The sequence below is a fragment of the Diprion similis genome, chromosome 6, assembly GCF_021155765.1.
Source record: "Diprion similis isolate iyDipSimi1 chromosome 6, iyDipSimi1.1, whole genome shotgun sequence".
Taxonomy (NCBI): domain Eukaryota; kingdom Metazoa; phylum Arthropoda; class Insecta; order Hymenoptera; family Diprionidae; genus Diprion; species Diprion similis.
In genome coordinates, this window is record NC_060110.1 from 7,657,615 (window position 1) to 7,679,632 (window position 22,018).

The 22,018-nt window shown below is 40.0% G+C and overlaps 1 protein-coding gene across 3 annotated transcripts in view; it reads left to right on the forward strand.

The window, feature by feature from the left end:
* The window catches only part of LOC124407177 (limbic system-associated membrane protein-like), a 182,238-nt gene that overhangs the window by 155,236 nt on the left and 4,984 nt on the right, over window positions 1-22,018 (forward strand). For 2 of the 3 annotated variants that reach the window (XM_046883039.1, XM_046883041.1), the window contains 4 exons: window positions 4,070-4,248; window positions 9,014-9,224; window positions 12,077-12,188; window positions 13,723-13,901. In XM_046883039.1, the coding sequence (XP_046738995.1) occupies window positions 4,070-4,248; window positions 9,014-9,224; window positions 12,077-12,188; window positions 13,723-13,901 (681 nt within the window). Of the gene's footprint in view, window positions 1-4,069; window positions 4,249-9,013; window positions 9,225-12,076; window positions 12,189-13,722; window positions 13,906-22,018 lie in introns of all 3 variants that reach the window. The other variant, XM_046883042.1, reaches the window with a different exon arrangement.

Here is a 22,018-nt window from a genome sequence, read left to right on the forward strand (position 1 = left end):
GTGCAGGAATCTACGCGGTTTTTTCATATTTAATTTCATACGTACAGTGAAATTTTTTCTGCGGTCGAATGAGCGACGTCAGAGGTAATCCTGGATTTAATTTCCAGCCGTCACAATCTCCGTTCTGTGTATGTATAATGTGATACATAATGTATGTCTATATGAGCGGATTCGTGCCCACGTGACTGAACACGAGGTGGAGTGACATTTTTACATTATTCAGTAATTTTTTCACACTTGAATAATCTAATTCAATTCTCAACTAAAAACATTTGAATTTGAAGTAATACTTTTGACGTTACCTGTCACTTTCGTATTATATTACCAGCGATAAAATAAGACACGATTGTAAGTATATTTTGCCAAAATACTTGCAATTCGTGGAGCTTGCCATTCAACCCGGGTGAAAAAGCTATCAGTAAATTATATTCCAATGCTAATGCTGAGAAATTTTTTTCAAAATAGTAATCATTCGTAATATAGCTACTGTTTCTTAAAATAGTGAAAAAAAATTGACCATTGCATATACTTATACTATCTATAAAAAAACACATGACACACCTACCACTTCGCTAAGTTTCGCAGCGTCATTTTAAACGAAACCTAAAAATTATTGTCCATGGCTCGTTCGCCCCCTGCTCCCTTCTCCCTCCTCCCTTCCCCGCGCCCCAGCCTAGTCTGGACGTTATAAGCAGCATCAGCATCAACATCAACATCAACATCAACAGCAGCAGCAGCTGTCGGTTAAAACGCGAGGGTAGCCTCTCAAGTTTTGACATGAGGTACGCGACCGCAGGGCACGGCATCTCTTTGCCGTAAGCTATGAGAGCGAACGGCGCGGTTGCGAATGAGTAATGAAATGTTGCGAGGGAGTTAACCGAAGTAAAAGAGGGGGACGGTGGAGGAAACAAAATAAAAAAAGGGAAAGAAAGTAGGAGAAAAAAAGAGAGACAAAGAAAATTTATAAAGCGAGCAAAAAAAAATACCCGGCAAACCACACTCTCATGCGGGGTGGAAGAACCCTCCGAAAACCGAAAGGTGGATACAGCGGCAAGGGGGAAAAGGCGAGGGGGGGGGGGGGGGGGGGGAGAAACGCCCCCTCGCACACATCCATCAAACGGAAATTGTATAGGTATACCTAGCAGTCTTGCCCTGACGTCATTAGCAAACGCCGCAACCACCTCTTCCCCCCCTCTCCCCCGACCGCTCTTCGCCACGAGCTTTTTGACCCAGCCAAGCTTTTCCGACACTTTCGGCCTCGTCGACGGCGATGCGATGTGCATTCAACTGAAAACACATCCACCCCCTACTCGAACGTTAATCGTTTCTTTCTCCCGCTTGCAGCTGCTTGCTGGACACTTCATCTTACAAGCAATTAGTTTTGTGAATCTTTCGCTAAATTGTCAGAACTGTGATACGTACTTCAATACAGTTACCATAGATCGTTATGTGTTTTCACAAAAAAAAAAAAAAAAAAAAAAAAAAAGGAGAAAAATTTTGTCGCTCGTATCGGTGAGAGTCTCGAGAAACGAAACAGCCAAATGCGCATGCGCCAAATCACTTGATTCCATTGATTGGCTTAACTGATTCGAACCGAGTTTTCTTGTCGGCTTCTCAGGATTACCAACTCAGTTGTCGCAGCTGCACGCTTAAAGCTATCAAAAATCGCTGGGGTCCCGAGGTTATGTTGCGTTGGGAATTCGAGGCAGCCAAAATGTGAAGATTTTTTATCTCAGTCAACATAACCTCGAAAAGCTTACTTGTATTCACAGTTCACGTCGCGGTCTATCCAAACAGAATTACCCAGCCTATCTAAACAGACGAAGAACTTGTCACATGCACAGTTGGTCGTTCAATTTTCTGATATTGTCACAGCATATCGAAATATTTACTTGACCAAAAACTCACGGTACACCTATTCACTTTCATACATATTTCAATTTGCATTATTTTATATGAATGTTCTACTAAGACTTTTGCTACTTTGAATAACACCACGTGATCCGAAAAAGATATCTAAGAACTAATGGCTTCTCTATTTTTTTCAAGCAAAGCTGAACTATCTCGTGCATGAAAATAGTCGTTCTGGCATATTTGATTGTTATATCTGACTCAATCAAGTAATCACCAACAGTTGCCTGAACAAATCTCCCTTATAGCTCCCTTCCGTGTATTTATTCAACCGAAATCAAACAGCATATTATGCTGAGTTGAACCGGCATCTTAATTACCGATCTCTACCCCATTTTACCCTTGCGCATGGACTTCGAACTACACTTTTCCCCATTTATGCGTGTAGGTGGAAGCTCACTGAGTATCGCGCTCCGTTGGTTTCGATCAAATTCTATACGGGTAGGTGAATTTATAGCCGAACGTGGCGAGAGAGTTTCTTAAGATGCCGATGAGGGTTGCTACGTTGTTATTATTACAAAATTTTGGTTTGAATATACATTACATACTCTGAGAATTTTGGCAGTCATCTCAATGGATCAAAAGCTCTCACTGTTAAAATGAGAATCTGATGCATGAATTTTCCGGAACTCCAAATTCCTCCTGACAAGAGGTGTCATTCAGACATCAATTTTCACCGATTTCACCCTCTTCCTAAATTGACGAACGACCATACATATCAGTCACAAATTGACGTTTCCTGATGCAGTGAACCCTGTGCCCCACAATATCGGGAAGAACAAAACGAAAAACAAAGCCGTGTTAGTACAGATGGAAACCTAAATGTAGAGTATTGGAAAAACGACCGAATTCACTCCGCGTCGGAGCTGTTCGCATTTGACATGTGCAGCATCCCGTAGGGATTCTGAGTTTTCTTTTATTCCTAAGTTGATGCACGCTCGAAGAATATTCAAAGCGAAGTACTCACCCTCGATCGCTCAAAGACGGGAGTTTGCTTCGTCGTATTGAAAAACAAAGAGCTAATCCTGGCGCAGCTCTTGTGAGTGCAGTATTAGCCTGTTATGTTTGCAGAAAGCAACTTGGAAGCCATTTAAACAACTTACTTCGAGAATTTTTGAAAACTGGTGCAGCGTAATATTGGCGTTTCACGGTTCGCTGAAAACACCAGAAACGAAATATGTACCAAAAAAACAAAAATTCCAAATTCTCGCCTCAGGTGAGTCACGTTCATTCTGATCATGAAAACATCTTGGCATGGAAAAAAATTTAAAACCCATGAATTTCAACTAAAAGTCAGACCGTTAATAACTTTAACTTTTAATAGTTTTTTGTAAAGAAAGCTTATATCAGTATTGAAAATTATTTCATGATCTAGACTGTTACATCCACCAAGACCCAGCTACTCACCATTTTTTTATAAACTACCCAGACTAAACTTGAACAATCATTCTTTTACACATTTTTTAAATATGATTAAGTGAGGTGTCTCGTAGACTTGAGCTGAAATAACCTTGTTACAAGTAAAAATAACAAAAACAAATTTAATGCACTTGCCTGCGATTTCTAACAGTTTAACGTACATCCCTAACTTCAGTTTCACCTTAGGTGTCTGTCTCTATACCTTAGCGGCAGAATTCTATCCGCGTTGGGCGTCAGAGCCCAACCAAATTAGGGAGACTTTTACAGGAAATGAAGACATTTACAGGCATCGCTCAGACCCCCTCCCCCTTCCACTCCCACCTCCCGGCATCCCATACTGCTGAACGGTGGAATTTTAAGTAACACTTCCCGAGGGACGGACGCTTTCTCCAGCCTCGGCATCTCCTCGCTACTTAAGGAGCGTATAAGAGCTCGGTAACGTCTGCGCTATTAATTTCTGCGGGACGGAGAGCCGAGAGGGGCAAAAGTGAATGAGAAAAAAAGAAGGAAAGAAAATAAGTAAACGGTGGAAGGAGGGTAAAGAAAGAAGAAAGGAAAAAGGAAAAGATATAAAGAAAAATGTCAGCCTGCTCGCTCATTCCGAATTTTATTATCTTCCTTTGCTTCTCTCTCTCTCTCTCTCTTTCTCTCTCTCTCTCCGCTCGGCGCGGAAAATCACCAAAGAAATAGATGCGGCGTCGTTTCTGCTAACAGATTGGGGGGATTTTCTCGGTTTTAGAATGCGCCGCGAAGAACGGAAACGGGGGCAACGTCGTCGAGCACCACCAGCCCTCCTACTGGGAGCAGCCGCCCTTCAGCCAGCCCTACTTCGACAACACAACCCGAAGGGAAACCACCACCACCGTTGGACAGTCCGCCTACCTTCACTGCAGGGTCCGGAACCTCGGTGATCGAGCGGTGAGTTTGGACAAAATTCATATTCAACCGACACCCAATTCCGCGAGACCTTTCTCTGTCTGCAAGGCTCTTCACACCCTCCACCTTTTCATGATTAAACTGAAATCGAACAGGAAAAATAGTTTTCTCGCTATACTTTTTTTTAACCATAAAAAGAAAGAAGTCTGGTGATCTGAAAGAAAAGTTGGAACAAAAAGATTTATAATTTTCTTTTTTAACAAATAATTGAACTAAGGAAAACATGATCGTTCATTTAGGAACAATCATGAAGAGAAAAAAGTATGAGCGCGTGAATCCCTTGTAAGGTAACCTAAAGTTCTGTGCAGATGGCAGGTCAGTCGTACGATTTATAAGAATGAACTCATAAGACTCGGTAGATCAGAAGTGAGCTAGTCTCCGCGATGGACGCACGTGATTCGCGGTGAGAATTAAGTGTAACGTGCTCTAAACTACGTACACGGATCGTAAGCACGGACTACACAACTCGACAATGTAGTTTCGTGATAATCGAGTTTAAAGTTTGGCGAAACGGCCGCATCTTTTACAATTCTTTGAATTTCTTCTGCAACTTACAATCAATATTCTTCGTACATCAAACTCTTGGGAACGCGAAAAAAGCAAAATCGATTTTCAACGTATTCTACTCGGATGTGCATCCCTTATCGTAAAATGTGGTGTGCACGAAGCACTCGGGAATTGAACCGATAATAATTTAGATCTCAGCGCGTTGTTGAATAACTTTACAACTATGCAGCAAGATACGAAGTACTAGTTGCTGAAAATGCCTATCTTTTTTCCCTCGCGAACTCAGGTCACCGTTGTTTCAATTATAATCAAATTCACACTCCTGGTTTACAATTTTTCCTGTGATTTATTGATTCCATTTCTAGCCAAAACGAATCTCTATGTGATCAGCATCTAATTACCGTATGGGAACCGGGCTAATTACAAGTGAAAGTTGAACCAGGAATGGTTGGAGTAAATTCTCGCGCTGACCTTATACCAATCCAATCTCCTTATACCTAGGAGTAAGTCAGAATTCCGAAATCAGACTTATTAATGAAACACTTTGCAATACGCGAAGACCTTAAGACCGCTAAATAGGACTAAGGACTACAAAGGATTTAACGAAGCCTTACTCGGTACCTGCAGGTCTACCGTAGGGCTAAAATTCTGACTCAGGAAGGGGCTCGGAATGCTCAGACCTCTGTAGAAGACCTATTTCTGATCGTCGCGGGGGTGTACAAAGTTGAGGATGAGGTCAGTCCTTAAATATTTATCCAAATATTCTCGCGACGCGGTATAAGAAAGTATGAGGGTAGATAGACGTAATATATAGCTATAACTTTAATCCCAAGGGATGAACTCTCCACGTGGATAGCCGGAGCAGCAAATGCAGTTACGCGTCTACGTACACGAGTATCGTTCGGTCGCCGTTACTTTGGCAGCGGAATCGTTTTATTGACTTTTAAACTTTTCAAATCTCTCCTCTCGCTAGCCCGTATAAACCCCCGTCCAACCATGGCGATCCGATGGCCATCCGACCTCCCTCTGCTGCGTGTACACATTTTCCACCCTCTCTCACGACCGATGTGGGAAAGTCGATTCCGATAAATATACCTACTCGGCTCTTCCAGCGAACGAATTCCACCCACTTTCGCTGTACGTTGCGAACACGCCTCTTTCGGGCCGGAATCGGGTCCTAAAAAATTACTCTCATCGTACCCCGACAATTCAGACATTACAGACTAACTCCGTGATTTGATAGCGCAGCCCGGTTCTCCGAAAAAAGTCTCCTAGTCATCGGTTTTTACGTCAAGTTTTATCACTGTTATCATTCTTTCTTTACTTTTTTTTTCGTTTTACCTCTAATCAAATTTTGGAAACAGCAGTGAACAAATGAACTTCTTTTTCTTTGATTATAAATGATTATGTTGAGATAAATTGAATTCTCGTTGATTCGATTAATATGTTGTGTATTGGCCTGTAAAGTCAAATAGTGTTTCATATTCGCGTCGAGAAGTGATTGGCAGCATCCAATTGTAAATTTCTGCCCTATAATGGAGTGGAGTTTTGTAATTTGTAATTGATTTTGTTTTTATAATTACGAATCAAAACTACAACTCATTTGTAATTAGTTAATTACATTTATTTTAGTTAATTTTTCTTTTTTTTCTCTCGGCATTTGAGAAACTATTTGAAGAGGGTCCGTTTTGCGTGACGTTCGTCGATTTCATGCACTTTATAGGATCGTGATTCTTGTTTCGAGGGGTGGAAATAATCACTCTGTAACGCCTCCGAGCCTCCGTGCAAATCCTCCACTGGTTCATGTCCACAAACCAAAACTTACCGACGCTTCTGTTATCAACAAGCCGTAACTTACCCTTTCGGCAAATTCTTCGTCCCCATTAGCCGAGTAGATTTTTTTCTCCATTATGCTGTTTCTTTTCTCCTTTTTTATAACCACGTCCCTCTGCTTTGACCAGACGAGATTAAAACGATCCGTTTTATATAACAACCTTATGGTTGTGTATAATTTGGACGACGCAGCGTGTTATCTGCCGCTTCATGCATCATCCAAATGACGCCTACAACCCTTCTCTTGATCCCTGATTTTCATCGATGATAAATCAAAACACATCGACTGTATCTACGCCATTGCATTCAGGCTAGCCTGACTCCCTCGATGCCAAAACTGCTGTGTATATAAAAAACATATCTGCGTGCTGGATGGCAGTATTCGCATCTCTGCCTGAAAACAAATGTTCAAACGTTTGCACGACATTTGTTTTATTATGTCCGTCCGGAATTTTAGGGCTCGGTCATCCCGGGAGCTCGCAATTTACGGCTATTGATATCAATTTGACCAACTTTTTTTTTATGCCTTCATTTTTATTCTCTGGGGGATGCGGAGGGTTATGAAATGTTCGGAAACATCGATCTTCTACCATTTTTAATAATAAAAAATAAAGTGTAGAATAAAGCTCAACCATTGAAATCGTAATATACACTTGTAATGAGTTGAGGCTCGTTTATTCCTGAAAGGTACCTAAGGAATAGAGTCCGATGGGGTTCAACTTCGTTTTGTCCCTTAAAGTAACCGGGAAGTCGAGCAATATAGGGTTCAATAAATGTCTGGTATTATTAGGATATGAGTTTGATATTCATTTATTGGTTTGAAAAAGTGAAGACGAAGCGAACAGTTTCGAAGGTCGATAAGAAGTGCGTAGGTCGAGAGGTAAAGATGAAATGACTTGAGATGAGCAAAACGAAGCGTGGGTGAGTGATCAGGGTTCAGAGAATGAGATGAGATAGTCAGGTTTACACAGGTTATGCGAGAGATTGTTTAGTCTAATGAAGTGAAGAGGATTCTAGATAAGAGGTCCGAAGAATGAGTTGTGAGTGCGAAGAGGGACTGCAGAGCACGTAACACACTCTACCGATACGAATACGAAATCATTCGATGAAAAATCCTCACATCATTTCCGATGAAAAATGTAGTAATGGGTTTTTATTTTAGTTGGAACAGTCCCATTTTTCACAGCACCATTACGATCCGATTGAATACGTACTGGAAAAAAAATTTATAGTTCACTTTGGCTATGCAAACGTGATATATAATAAATGGATCGACATTTCAGTTGGTAAAAACTCGTGGAATGGCTGAAAAATGACCGAGCACGAATGCATAAGCTCTCGGAATTATTCGAAGTTTTTAACTTACATTCGCACTTGTTACTTTTTCGACGATCACAGTAAATCTCATCGCAAAAACCGATGGTATTGTATTTTTCCGATTTATTCATGTCAACCCTACCGATATCGGTGCAGATTTTGAATTCCTGCGACAACTGGTATTTATCCTTGGATACTGAGCAACGAAATGAATTACTCAATATTTTTTTGTAAATCGAAATACCAACGCCTGCATGGATTTCGTCCCAAAGTAATTTGGGAAATGCCACATATATCTGCAATTTATACGCGGGAATTGACTAGTCAGTTAGAAGTTTCGGGTTTCGGTTACTTTAGAACGATCAACTTGATAATCAATGAAAGCAGCTCTGTCAAGTAGGAAATTGCACCGCGAAGTGCGGACTATCGAGACGACTTATTCTCATTAGGGTGTTGGCGTTAGCGGCGTCAACTTCGGCATTCCAAGCACCGCGTGCCGCGTGTCTGCAAACAATTTTCCAGTCGACCGAGGTTTCGCCGATTGGCTTCGTTGGGTTCCCAACCACTGGCTCGAAGCAAACACGTAGAATTGCAGTTGGGCGGTCATTGTACGAGGCAATGGTGCGACTCGACAACTTTTTCACTAAATAGAAATTAATTTTTGTCCGAGCCCTTTGAAAACGCGTTATTTCATGAACGAAATGACACGTTTTCAAAAGTAATCGGATAAAAAGTATCATGTGCATGCGTTATGCATAGATCCTTGAAGCTGATTCTTCGAGTTTTAAGTCAGCTTCAAGGATCTATGCATAAATTAAAAAAATGTTGAACAGCTTACGAGTATTTTAACTTTTAACAAAAAGTGACATTTTCACGTGTTAAATTAATGGAAGATAAAAATCAAAATAGCGATCTGAGAAACTTGAGTTAAAGAGCTGATCATTCGGCAGGATCTTTTTTTTTTTTTGTAGAACACTACCGCTTGACGGGATAAGAGCGAAAAAAGAATTTCCTCCGAACCACCCTAATGTACACGTTTACAGATCCATCACTCTGACGTTGAATTCATCGATCGTCATTCTTCTTCCAGGTTTCGTGGATCAGGAAAAGGGACCTGCACATTCTGACGGTCGGTATTCTGACCTACACGAACGACCAGCGGTTTCAGTCACTCCACAGCGACGGTAGCGACGAGTGGACTCTGAAGATCAGCTCACCCCAGATCCGAGACAGCGGCGTTTACGAGTGTCAAGTCTCAACGGAGCCCAAGATCAGCCAGGCTTACCACCTTAGTGTAGTCGGTGAGTCGTCTTTGGATTCAAGCAGGCTTCTTTCCCATTTCACGAATTTCGGGAAATTACCGTGCGCATCGGGACGTACAGTGTAATCTATAAAGTGATAGAATGAAAAAAGAACTTTTACTGACTGAAGTCAATCAAGTTCAATTTCAGTGACTTGAGAATTTAATTCAAGCACTCGGGTTCCAAACGAAAGGCTAATTTATTAGTCGTTTCGAAGCAAGCAAATTTGTGTTGTAGATGTACTATATTTGGACATTTGAACCACATCGACTGATCGATTTCTAACTATATCCATCACGTGTAAATATAGGTGTGGTCACGGACGATAATGTAGAAATTTTTTATCAGCTTTGATCAAACAATGATCTATTCAAAATTCCTGTAAGAGAACATTTTCGTAATCAATTGAAGAACCGAATACATTCATAGCACCAACAGAATCAAGTTTAACATTTTACAACCATGTCCAAGGGTGGTAACGGTAACCACAAATAAACGGTGCCTCTGATCACCCTGCTGCTTTAAATTGATCTTCAGCGTCATCGATGAGTTTTCACGTAACATGATTCCCTCGTGAATACAGAGAAGCGAGCGATCCGAGCACCTGGTCTCGTGAGTTCTCGGAGCAGAACTCTGTCGGCGATTTGCATACTTCGTCACTGTGGAATAAACATGCACCTAGACTAGACGACGAGGTACCGAGTCCGCGACATCAAACAGAATCTACGGGAAACGTTTGCGCTGTAGGAAAAGGCTTTGAAATGGTTCCAGGACGTGCATGTTGCGTGTGTGGGTGAACCGGCGAACACGCGGCCTGGTTATCAAAGCAATAACCAATGCCCAAGAGCTGAGACGAGACCCTGTATGGGTGTGGAAAAATATCCGTCAAAGGTGCAGCTCGAGGTTCGAGGATGGCCGCTGCTGCCGCATTCTATTCTTTTCACTTTTCATCTCCCTTATGTATTAGGCACCATTCAAAGGTGGCGGCTAGACTCGTGGTGGGCGGATGAACACACACATGAACTGGCAAAGCAGCGCCAAGTGGCGTGCTGTAGTTGGGTACCTCGCACCTTGTGCACCTCGATTCGCACTGCACCGAGCAGCGCAGATTCCCGCTTCCTCCTTTTTTTTTTCCTTTACCTCCGACGGCAAATTCGCAATTCGTCACTTGATAATCTGTTTATTTTTCTGTATTCTTTTATCATTTCTTCCCCTATTTTAGTCTCCCCATTTCACTTCCTTTCGCAAGCTGTTATAACCAGCCGCTGAGGGAAGAAAGCTATGCTGCTTGACAGAACCAATTACTCCGTGATGAATAGCCTCCAAGTACAACCGAGCTTAATCTGTTTACTGTCGTTCGTCCCAATGTAGGAAGCTCTGATTGCCGTCTAACGATCAGTCAATATTAATTCTACTTTTCCTTTTTTACACTCCATTTCTAATCGTTTTCCCCCATTTTTATTTTCTCGATTTACTATTCTTTGTACCGTCCGTTCACGAGTGCTTCATATGTGGACAAGCCGTTCTATCAATCGATTGACAGGCTTTTTACACAACGCTCGTAGAACTCTTAGACAACCACGCAATGTCAACTCTAGTAAATAGGTTCAATTGGTTTCAACAAGTCGTTCGTATCGATGCTTATTCACCGAATAAATTATCCTGAGAATTACATAAGCAGTAACCAGTAGTCCCAAGAACGAAAGTACTCATACCGATTTCCTTCCTATCGCGACATGTCGTTGTACGTGAAAAAAAGTTGGATACGTATTTTTTTAACACTTTGAATACAACGTTCGAAGCACGAAAATTTCCCCGATGCAACCACTGAGTGTAAAAACACTACGCGTATTATAATCTGTTGATAGTGAATAATTTCCAATTGGTTTTATCCAAAAAATGTTGGTTCTTATCGAGAAATCGTGAAGAACCGATTTTCGGGGACAAACTTTGGTAGTGGATTTTGCTACTTTCATGGCCAAATTAGGACGTAAGAAAAATACGTGTCTAATGTTTTTTGAGCCGCCAACAAAATATTACAAAATTATGAAAACTGGCGTGCTACTTTCCTCGTCAGTCAAAAGTACCCTCGAGACAAGTCGGTCGTACTCCAAGTTCATCATTTCAAAATTCAGCTCCTTATTATCGAGTAAAACGATCTGTTTACCTTTTAGCTGATTACGAACAGATTCACTACATGAAATTAACGAACTGAAACCACTAGTCTGAACTTACACAACGGCCTTCTCGACCAAGGATCGTCCCGGCTTCGTGTCTACGACGTATAATGATCGTTTCACCGTGAAATTGAGATTAAAAAAAAATATAAAGAAAGAAGAAAGAAAAAATTTTGGCTTAACTTTAAATTAGGTTACGTGTACGGGATTGTAAAAGGTGAACAGACACTTATTCGGATCTGCATAACGTATTTTTAATCGTACAGATCAGCTAGAACTGTATTACCCCTATAATTGCATTAACGACGCAAGGGTAGGTATATATCTGGTTGGAACTTTTGCTGCCCTTCATTTTGGTTTAATGTAAAATACTAACTCGATCCCCAACGGGATACAAAAATAATATTAGCGCGCGCCGGGTCGTTGGGCTTGGCTTTCCCCCGCGTGATTGAATTTTTTTGGTATCCACTTGTTTCTCTTTTTTCACCCTCTTTCTTCATTTCTCTCTCTCTCTCTCTCTCTCTCTCTCTCTATATATATATATATACATATATATATATATATATATATATATATATATCTTTCGTTACGTAATCAATTTTTTCTTCCACACCAGCACCCTTTTCTCATCCAGGATCAATTAAGCTCTCACACTTTTCGTCTGGCTTTTTTCAGTTTCGAAAGCCATGATCACGGGGAATCCTGAACTCTACATCAAAAGTGGAAGCGATATAAACCTGACGTGCACCGTCCTTAAGACTCCGGAGCCTCCGTCCTTCATTTATTGGTAAGTCATATTGCACTCCTTCAAAGTATCAGAATTCGTTCAATGGTTTGCTCCTCATACCTTCAAGAGACTTAGATACTAAGAAGCGCTTTGCCACTGATTTTTCTTTGCCATCGTTATTTCTTTCAATTACTTTTCTAATTGGTATTATTTTATACAAATAAAAATACGTATAATTAACTTTGAAACCTGAATCACTTTGATAACCACTCGCCACATTTTCTCTCTGCTGAAATTTTGAAAAAAACGAAATGGCGACTACAGCCCTTGAAAATCCTACCGCATTCATCGTAATATCGTAAAGACGCGGGTTACTTTCCGAGGCTGTAAGGTTGATATGTGCTATCAGAATCGGCGTATTTTACCCCGGAAGATACTTCGATTTGATAATCGTATACGTGTTCAGATTTACCGATCGCACTACACCCAACGCTCCAAACTAAACGTGCAGAGCAATCGGGTTCAAGCATCCCCGGATGTAGCCGCCTACGGAAATAAAGCGTTCCCCGAGGGGCTTGCAGCGCTCTTGACTCGCTTCCGTATCATCGACTCCTTTTTAGTTTCGCACAATTTATGAACGAATTTTGTTCTAGTATTTTTTCGGCGCTGATATTTTAACTCTTTTGCACACTCTCGTTGGTCCTCTTTTCTCTCCGTGTGCACGATTGCAATAAAAGCTGTGCAAACAATTTGCCTTGTTTTTTCTTGAAAATAGTTCTGCTTCGTTTCATCGATAATTGAATTATTGTTGTTTGGTTGGAGTTCGTGCAAAATTTGCTTGTTTGTGTAAAACTTGCTTGAAACCGTATCCCGTATAGGTTTGGAAGTTTCAGCTCGTGTTACGTGAGATAAAAATATTCTTCATGAGGACTTTGTCGGTTTGATTGGATTTCCGAATGTGAATTACTATTGACTTTCACGCATTTCAAATCGCAATGAATACAACTTGAAACAAATTAAAGAGACTTCGCCTACAGCCTCGATTGACTTTTGACCTAATTTCCAGGTTATTTTTAAATTAAATTAGTATTGTGTCATGCCTTGATTTTGAATGCAATTCAATGTCCATTGTCTCACCTCAGTGTGACGATCTATTCTGAAATGAATAAGCAAAGCAATCGTTGCCCAAATCCAAGGCAGGGCTTCATTCGCGGATCGTTTTTAAAAGGTAAGGGGCGCTCTTTTGCCCGCTCCATTGACGGTGAGAGAGAAGTAACTTTAGCAGTTAGCGAGACTTTGTTTGAAAACTTTTGGCAAGCTATTTGTTTTCCAGAGAAAGCTGCCGGAAGACGAAAAGAAAATTTTAATCTCGCCCTGTATAGCGTATGCATGTATAGATATAGCTCCTCAGCAATTTCTCGAAAAGTACGAGAATGGAATTCTCATTTAATACACAAACTCGCGGAATTTCTGCTCGTACGCGATTCGCCAACTTCACACATTCGCGCACCTTAAATTAATGTGCACGCAAAGCGCAGTCGTGCAATCCTGAAGTCAGTCGTAATAAATTGATTCCTCTCATCTGCCCCCAAAGGTACAGGGGCGAACACGTTATAAACTACAGTCAGCGGGGTGGAATCAGCGTCGTAACGGAGAAACAGACGCGGACTTCGAAGCTGTTAATTTCTCGGGCGCTACCCGCCGACTCGGGGAACTACACCTGCGCACCCTCGACGGCGGAGTCAGCCAGCGTCATGGTGCACGTACTCAATGGTGGGTGAGTCGTCTATCCTGACTCCTGTGTTTCTTTTATTACGATCATGTCTTATATCAGCCTTATGTTACCCCTGCCTTCGTATCTCATTGGCAGCCATATTGAGGGTGGCCCAAAAAGTAATTATTCGAATGAAACTCCGAACAGCGTGAGGTTGAGCACTGAGAGAAATTTCATTCGATATAATTTAAGTTGAATGGGTATCCATATAGTCACGATTTAAATATTGTTCACGAGTTAAAAATGTTGTACAGTTAGTAACAATTTAATGTCATTATAGTCGTCAATATTACACTCTTTGGTAATAGCGATTGCGAAATTTGTTTGTTTGGTTTACTACACTTTTTTCAGTTGAACAAGAGTGGAAAATTCTGGGTAGGTACAGATTCGGTTACCGACACTATACTTAGCCAAGATGCAAACCCTTTTTTAGGATGTTTGAGACTGAGAGGATATTATGACTCTGATTGATTCGCTTTATCGATCATCGAATAATTTCGCTGTCCGACGTAATCGATGCTTCCTACTTTATCACAGTTTCAATCCTCACCAGGTAAAATCCCTCGAGCTTGGTCGATAAAGTACGCGTGCTGCTAATGCAGTTCTGGAATTTCTCCCAGTAGGGGTTGAAACTATGGTAAAGTAGGTAAATTTTTAGTAAGATAGAGCAATGAAATTATTGGACGATGGATAACGTCGGATAACGTAATGATCCGATGTTCGATACAGTCAGTCAGTCAGTCAGAATGCTAATATCTCCCCATCCACAAACATTCTAGAAAAGGGTTTGTGTCTTGGCTAAGTGAAGTATTATTCGGTTACCGAATCTGTATTCCGAACCCTTCTCGATATTCTACTTGCATTATTCTACTTCTTTTTTTTTTCACTGTAAAAACATGTCGTTCGTTGAATTTAAATGAACCGTATCTTTGTACTTTGGTGGTGAATCGATTTTTCAGAAAACCCCCGAAATAGTTGTTTTCTCGTATATTTGATTTCCTTCTATTTTTCATTCTTCATTTTGACAGTCAATCAAAGAAGTCTAGTATTCATAAAAATCATTACAAGTGTTTTATGTTTACGTAACGTGAAAGTACCTCATGAAAATATGTTCTTATAAATTGTTTTATCGCGAGTAAGATAACACTCGATATTCCATATTCCATATTCGTTTAATTCGACACGAACCGATATTTACTTCATAAATGATTAATTTAAAATTTATGAATTTGATTATTGGATACAAATTGGAATCGTTTGATTTCGAATAAAAATACTTTGACCGAGTAACATTCGGACTGCAGAGTAAATTATTAATTTTTCTCTGTAAAGTGTATTAATTGTGATATACATTTTTATTTTTAATTCTCCTCTCTCGAGGGATATATATAGTTTTTCTATCATTTGAAATCATGGAAAATACGAATTTAGACTGATCGATAAGATGCTAACGAATTTCGTAATCGAGGAATAAAAATTCTGAACATCTCATCAGCATTCTCTAAACTTTGATATTACTTTTGATATCTTTACTGCAAAAAACTCGAGACGGAAGTATAATAAATACGAAATTCGAATTCACGAGTCTCAGGTTATATTAGTTTCGTTTCACCTAATTATGAAAAGTAATGAAATCGGAGTAAAAGCTTTCAGAAATGAAACCTAAACTATCCTATCCTATACATATATGACAAGAAAAGAACAGCCTGTAGTACTTTATTCGCTTATACACTCGACCCTATAAGATGTTGCAAGGAAAGTCGATATCCCTTCGCCTTGACACACTTGAGTAGTGCCCACTTGAAACGTCTATTGTATAACGGATCCAAGTCCCCAGATAGCTTTCATGCAAAATCACTACCTCTTAATTCCGCCTAGCTAAAACGAGATAAGTCGCGTAACGAATCGCAAGCTGCGGGTCACGGCCAACGAGAAAAGGATCCTCTCGAGCTATTTTGGGGCGAATTTCTCGCTTTCTAGAGAGTATACAGTTCTAAAGATGAAGATATGCTCTGAACGAACAGTGAATTCGTATTCTCTGAAACCGAAACGCCCCTCGTTGAAAAATATGCTATTAGTCAAGATGCCTTGTTCCCATGGGGATTTTGATGGTTGAAATCGTGGAATAGAATCTCATTACTTGGTGTTTATATTTTAATATGGCTGTGACAGACATTATTCACAGCAATCGGAAAACATCGAGAAATTCACTACTTGGAAAATTATTTTAGGAATAAAAAAAAAACCAGCAATGCATTAACGTAATTGCTATAAAGGTATATGTATGTATGTTTGAACTGTTTTAATCGACATTCAGTTTGATGTTGTTTTCTCACAAAGAATAATAAGAAATTCTGTGGTCCAAGTAAACCATTACGTGAATATATAATTAGCTGTGAAATATATAATTGAATCGAGCATCATGTACTTAACGCAAAAAATTGTTATTTTATTTCACATGGTATATCTATAGGTATGTATCCGAATCAAAAGTAATGTATTTGAACCCACTGTTTATTTACTTACTCGATTAAATTACCGTTTACTTTGATCAAATTAATTATTTTCCTTCAGTGTCAAAAAGAAATTACCTGAATTGCGCAGTTGACTAAATTGACTCTAGTCATGCTTTAATCAGATGAGTTGGCTAAATTGCGATGAATTTTATCAATTTTATTACGAGATATTTGTTTATTGAATATTTATCAAGGCATTATATTGGTAAACTGCTAAGATTTCTGTGAAAAAACAAGAATAGGAAATACTGGTGTGATAGAGGAAATCTTAAATATATCGTTGCTTTTTTTTTTAAATCGGTTCAAAAAGGTTGAAAATTTAGTATATCGTTCGATTTCACTTTACGATGGCTTATTTTATTGATATAACTTTTTTGCGCGAAGTCACTGGAACAAGTTCTTTTTATTATTATTACAATTAAAGTCGAGCAATTTTGTGAAATTAAATATTCAACTACGCCAAGATGCTGAAGATCATGTGTTTCAGTGAAATCCTAAAAAATGATTTTCTGAATAAAACGCGCAATCGTAAAATGAAATCGAACGAATTTAATAGATTTTATAACCATTTTCAAGCGTTTCAAAATAAAGCTTTGTCGTCCAGATCTCTCTTTGTAATTCCACTATTTAAAATTTTCCTATTTTTCAAAACTAATCTTCGTTTCTCACAAATACGAAAACTCGATGAATTCATTCAGTGTACGATTACCTCGTAATAAAATGTACAAACAGTATCTATTCCGAGCCAATGAACCTCCGTCCAATAATACAAGAGTAACACAACCCGACTCATGATCCAGCGAATCCTTCTTTCGAAAATTCCGGCGTGTTAGGGAAAGAAAGGGAGGAAGGGGGAAAGGGGGCGTTGGATTTGCGTGGGACAATATCTCGGCTGATTTATCCCTTAAACCCCGGAGGTGAAAAGAAGTCGGGGAACGTATCTGACGGATTTATTTCCTCGCTGCCTTACGCGTCTTGCAGGAGAATAACTCGGGGGTTCCGTCTGATGCCACCCCCAAGCTGCTCTTCACCGGCACTTCCGGCTCCTCATCCCCTTCCTCCACGACTTATCGCATACGAAAATCCTCCGCGCGGCTTGCACTCACCTCATCCAACCCCTTTCCAGCCCCTGGCTACGCTGCATTTTGCATACACTTTCGCGTGAAAAGCTTCGTTCAACTTAAGTACACACTTTTCCGCGTCTTATAGAGACAAGCGACGAGCGACCATGACTGTGGTAAAGATGGACGTGGAGGTGAAACCACCGGGTGCCAATACCCTCGCTCTTCATCCGGATCCGCACTCGAAAGTCGGACGAAAACTTGCAGCCGGAGTCTTCGCGTCGATATAACGTTAAAAGTATTGCGAGGTTCGGAAGTTTGACGGGTGGATCTGACGTCAAGCTGCACAGTAATCGATTCGAGCTTCACGATGTCCTCGACATTTTTTATTCACCATATTCAGAATTCGTTGAATGAAAATTCAATCATCTTATGTGAGCTTGAATCAACGAAAGACGCAGTTTTTAATATGGCGCAGATTTTATCCGAAATTCAATTAATTGTTTCCATACAGTTAAGGGAGGAAATCAGAATGAAAAGAAATCCGAATTATTGTGTATAAAATTTTTGTAAATGGATATTTTTCGTTCGTTTACTATCGGTTAAAAATTTAGTGTCTTTACCAAATTAGCTTGATCGATAGTATCGTCTGAACTTATCGTTCATAGCTAACTTTATCACTTCAATTTTTGTCTCGGTACTTTTTCAAGCACAGACTATATTCACTAACAAGTTTATCATCGAAAGAAACTACCTTTTATCCGTGGCAACGCAGTTCATCCCGCATTTTAATGTCTATCAAACTGCGATACGTAGAATATTTGAAGGCGAAGAGGGAGAGAAAAGGTCGATCAGTTTTCTCAAGGAAAAAGTTATCTGGAAAACTTTTCAAGGTAGATACATATATTTGCAAGTCTGCATTGCTGTGAGAAAATCGACTAAGCGAGAATAGGATGAAACTGATTAAAGGGGTGAACGTTGGAGTATGGATTCATGTACAATTATTTTCCACCGTGCGTACATTTTACACTTGACTGACCAAATAAAAAGCACGAAAGAAATACGTTAGTCGTAAAATAGATGAAGAAAAATTAAAAAATCGACCATCTTCGAATAATTATCTCTTTAGATGCGGATCAGGTAAAATCCACGAGTCTGCGTAGCGCATCTGCTGCAGATTATGAGCATACGGGAGCACCAGAAATTTTCGCACGAGAAATAATTCGTTCATTAATAACGTACGAAATAACGAGATAATTAATGAACGAAACGTAATCCCGACTAGGCTTACATCGGCATAAGAATATCTGGAACGTAGACTTCACATATAACCGTTCATTAGTCATTGAGGAGAGTATAGAGAAGCATTTTTTTTTTCTTCTTTTATTTCTGAACATACAAGCACCGGCGGTGTTGCATAACAAGAGACGACGGTACCATTAAAATCGCACGAACCCGTAACGTATGATGCATTATAATACACCCGGATATCTAGAATCGCGTTATAAAACGAAGTTAACTAATAATCCATATAAGTGCGAGCCGCGCGCAATGGAAACGGATGTCAGTATTTTTTTATTTTGCATTTTTTCACTTCTGTTTCCTTCCTCCATCCCGTTCGTCCTCTCAGCCAGCTGAGAACGTAGTTTGGTTAAGGATAATTACAGATGGGTGGACATTCCGAATAAAAGTTATAGGAAAGGAGAAACGAATGAAATCGAAACGAATTTGAAGAAAGGTTTTATCATGAAAATTTCGAGATGATCAAACTCTGGTGTCTTTGATCCGATTCTAAGATTTTGGGCTTGTTTTGTTTATCGTAGAGATCTTCTGGAGAAGAATTTTTTTTAAAATCACCACCAAGGTGGTTGAAAATAGCTTGTCCGATAAAATAGATGTTCATCAACAATTGCGTTTGCGCCTTTTCAAATATAATATGATCTCGAATTTCTCGGATGTTTTTTGAATAATTTGTGGCGAATTGGTCCGTGAGCAAAATAAGCCTAAGAGAAGATGAGAATCATATGAAAAACACTAAGGTTGTAGCATTTCAAACATTCGATTTATAAAACTTATTCTGAAATGGTTGTTACTATTCAAATTTACTCCGATTCATTTTAGTTACACATCGGGATGTTATTTCATCGTTGTTTTTTTTTATTAAGGCAATAAATAACATTATCAGAAATTTTTCAAACAGTTTCTTTCTGCTTTCCTAACTTTCGACTCAGGCGTTGGGACCCAACCATCCTTAATTATGAGATGCTACGGTACGGAACTTTGTCAGAGTGACGTTTTCCTTATTTTCTTTCTCGACTTTTGGGGTTGTCAGCGAGCGTCAGAACTCATCTTGAAGGCAAAGTTTCCGACGTTTCGCAATAAAAGCTGCACGTTCACTTCACTCAACTAGAGCTGCGAGCCTGAATAAATATTCACCGCGTGACATACAGACATTTTTACAAAAGGGTATTAATATTGCATGCAACCTGTTCTCCCGACCCACAGTAAACCCAACTGACTTTCCCAGATTTTCTTCCTTTTCTCGCAGAGTTTTCTGGATAAATCTTTACTAAACTTTATCCTCACCCTGATCCCAGTCACCCTGCTACTGAACATCAACAAAGTTAGAATTTACTGACATCTTTCAAAGATTTCATGTGAAAGCTAGCGCAGGTTTTCTTTTCGATTCTTTAGTATTGAAATCTGAAGAAAAATGTGCCTGATTAATATTGTAATTATATGATTAAATAATATCTTCGATTCTATCAGCACTTATATAAAATTAAATTCCCCCCAGTCTGATAAAATCGATTGAAGTTTATATAATCATTTGTCGAATCTTCTCAAATTGAGCACGTGACTGCGCATGCTTAAGCTTTGTTCGATTTTCACGCAGGTTGGCCGCCTCAAGCTTCAACTGTCAAGCGGGGCGTAAGCATTGTATGCAGCCATTACGAATTCCTGTAAATAAAGCAGACCTGGAATAGAGGCTGCAGTAATTCGAGAAGGTTTGACAAACTTTTATTGTCAACTGTATCAATCACTTGTTACTGCTACAAATCATCGTAACAATATCATTTCGATTCGCCATGTGACGTGAAGAACTTGAGGCTCGTCCCCTGTTCCGGGTGAATTGACTCCCCTGCTTTACCGACGGAAATATTACCGACAAAGTTCAATCGTTCTGCGCATGCGCAGTAAGTCACTCAGCCTGCTAATAAGTTTCTTCTTTTTCTCTCGGTATGTCTCTCTTTATCAAAGAAAAGTGATCCGTGCTGTAACAACAGCAGCTTTGAAACATGCATGGCGATCAAATTAGCGAGCCTGCGGAATGCAGTAAGTCGATTTTGACAAAATAATAAACGTCTGTTAGAATGAATCACGTTCTTTCATCCCGAACACAACCTGCGTGGTACGTGTGAGTCGAGTAGAAAATGGCGCCGGGGTGGGGGGGGGGGGGGGGGGGGAGGTGAAGAGCGGAGTTGCGCTCGGGGAGCTTTATTTAAAAAATTCATCACGGCATAAGCTCGGGAGCGTCGAAACAAAGGCGATGACGGTATGACGCGGAAAATGATTCCCTAATGAGTTTGTTTTTCCCCTCTGCGCTCATTCCGCGAGATTAAAGTAATCGTCACATGACTTCTCGTCGCCTCTTTCCGCCATTCTGCATGATGCGGAAAAACCGCAGAACCGCCATAAAATATGTAATCGGGTGCGATGCGTACGAAGATAACGCGGTTCGCTACCACCAAAAAACGCCGGCTGAATCAAATGATTAATAGACCCCTCGGCTCCGAGCCGAGGTCCGAAAAACATGTTTTTTGATTTTTATTCCCCTACGAATTGCCCGAGCTTGAGGCGAATGGAAGAGCTCCGAGTCTGCGGTGAAATTCTCTCTAGGTTGTACAATTCGTTTCGAGGATACATTCCGGGTATAATAACTAAACCAATTATCTCGCTCTCACAGCGCTCTGTGCCAGCGCTGGTCGGTAAATACAAACGTTTTTCATTTCCCCATCCACAATGTCGCGTTTAAACATTAGCGGCGCTTTTTGATCCTTCGGAAATTGTACCTACGTCGTTGCGTCTGATACACGTAGACACGGAGAAGTAGATACTACCGTGAGCTTACCGAGGGAGATATAAACTGTAGAAAATGAGAAACTGAGTGTTTGTTTTACAACTAAACCCTAATTGACAATTGAAAAATTAAGACTTCTCAGTTGAAAACAAGTACCGACAGTAAAATACCGAAGTAAGGATCAAATTCATTTTATACTTTGACCAAGTGTAGTTAAACCTCTAAAGAATAATGCATCAATAGATAATTTTGTCATATTAGATACTGAATATAAATAGCGAGTGTTCGATTTCACAGTAGATTTGATGCAGGTAGTTGGCAAATTATAAATGCTTTGAAAAATTTCGCTCTTGTTTTTTTTTTTTTTTTTTTTCTTTGGTTCCCTCAGGCAATTAACGAAGAGGCGAAGAGATTCGTTATAAGCTTAACATTTTTTCCCTGTACGCAGAGTGCACGTT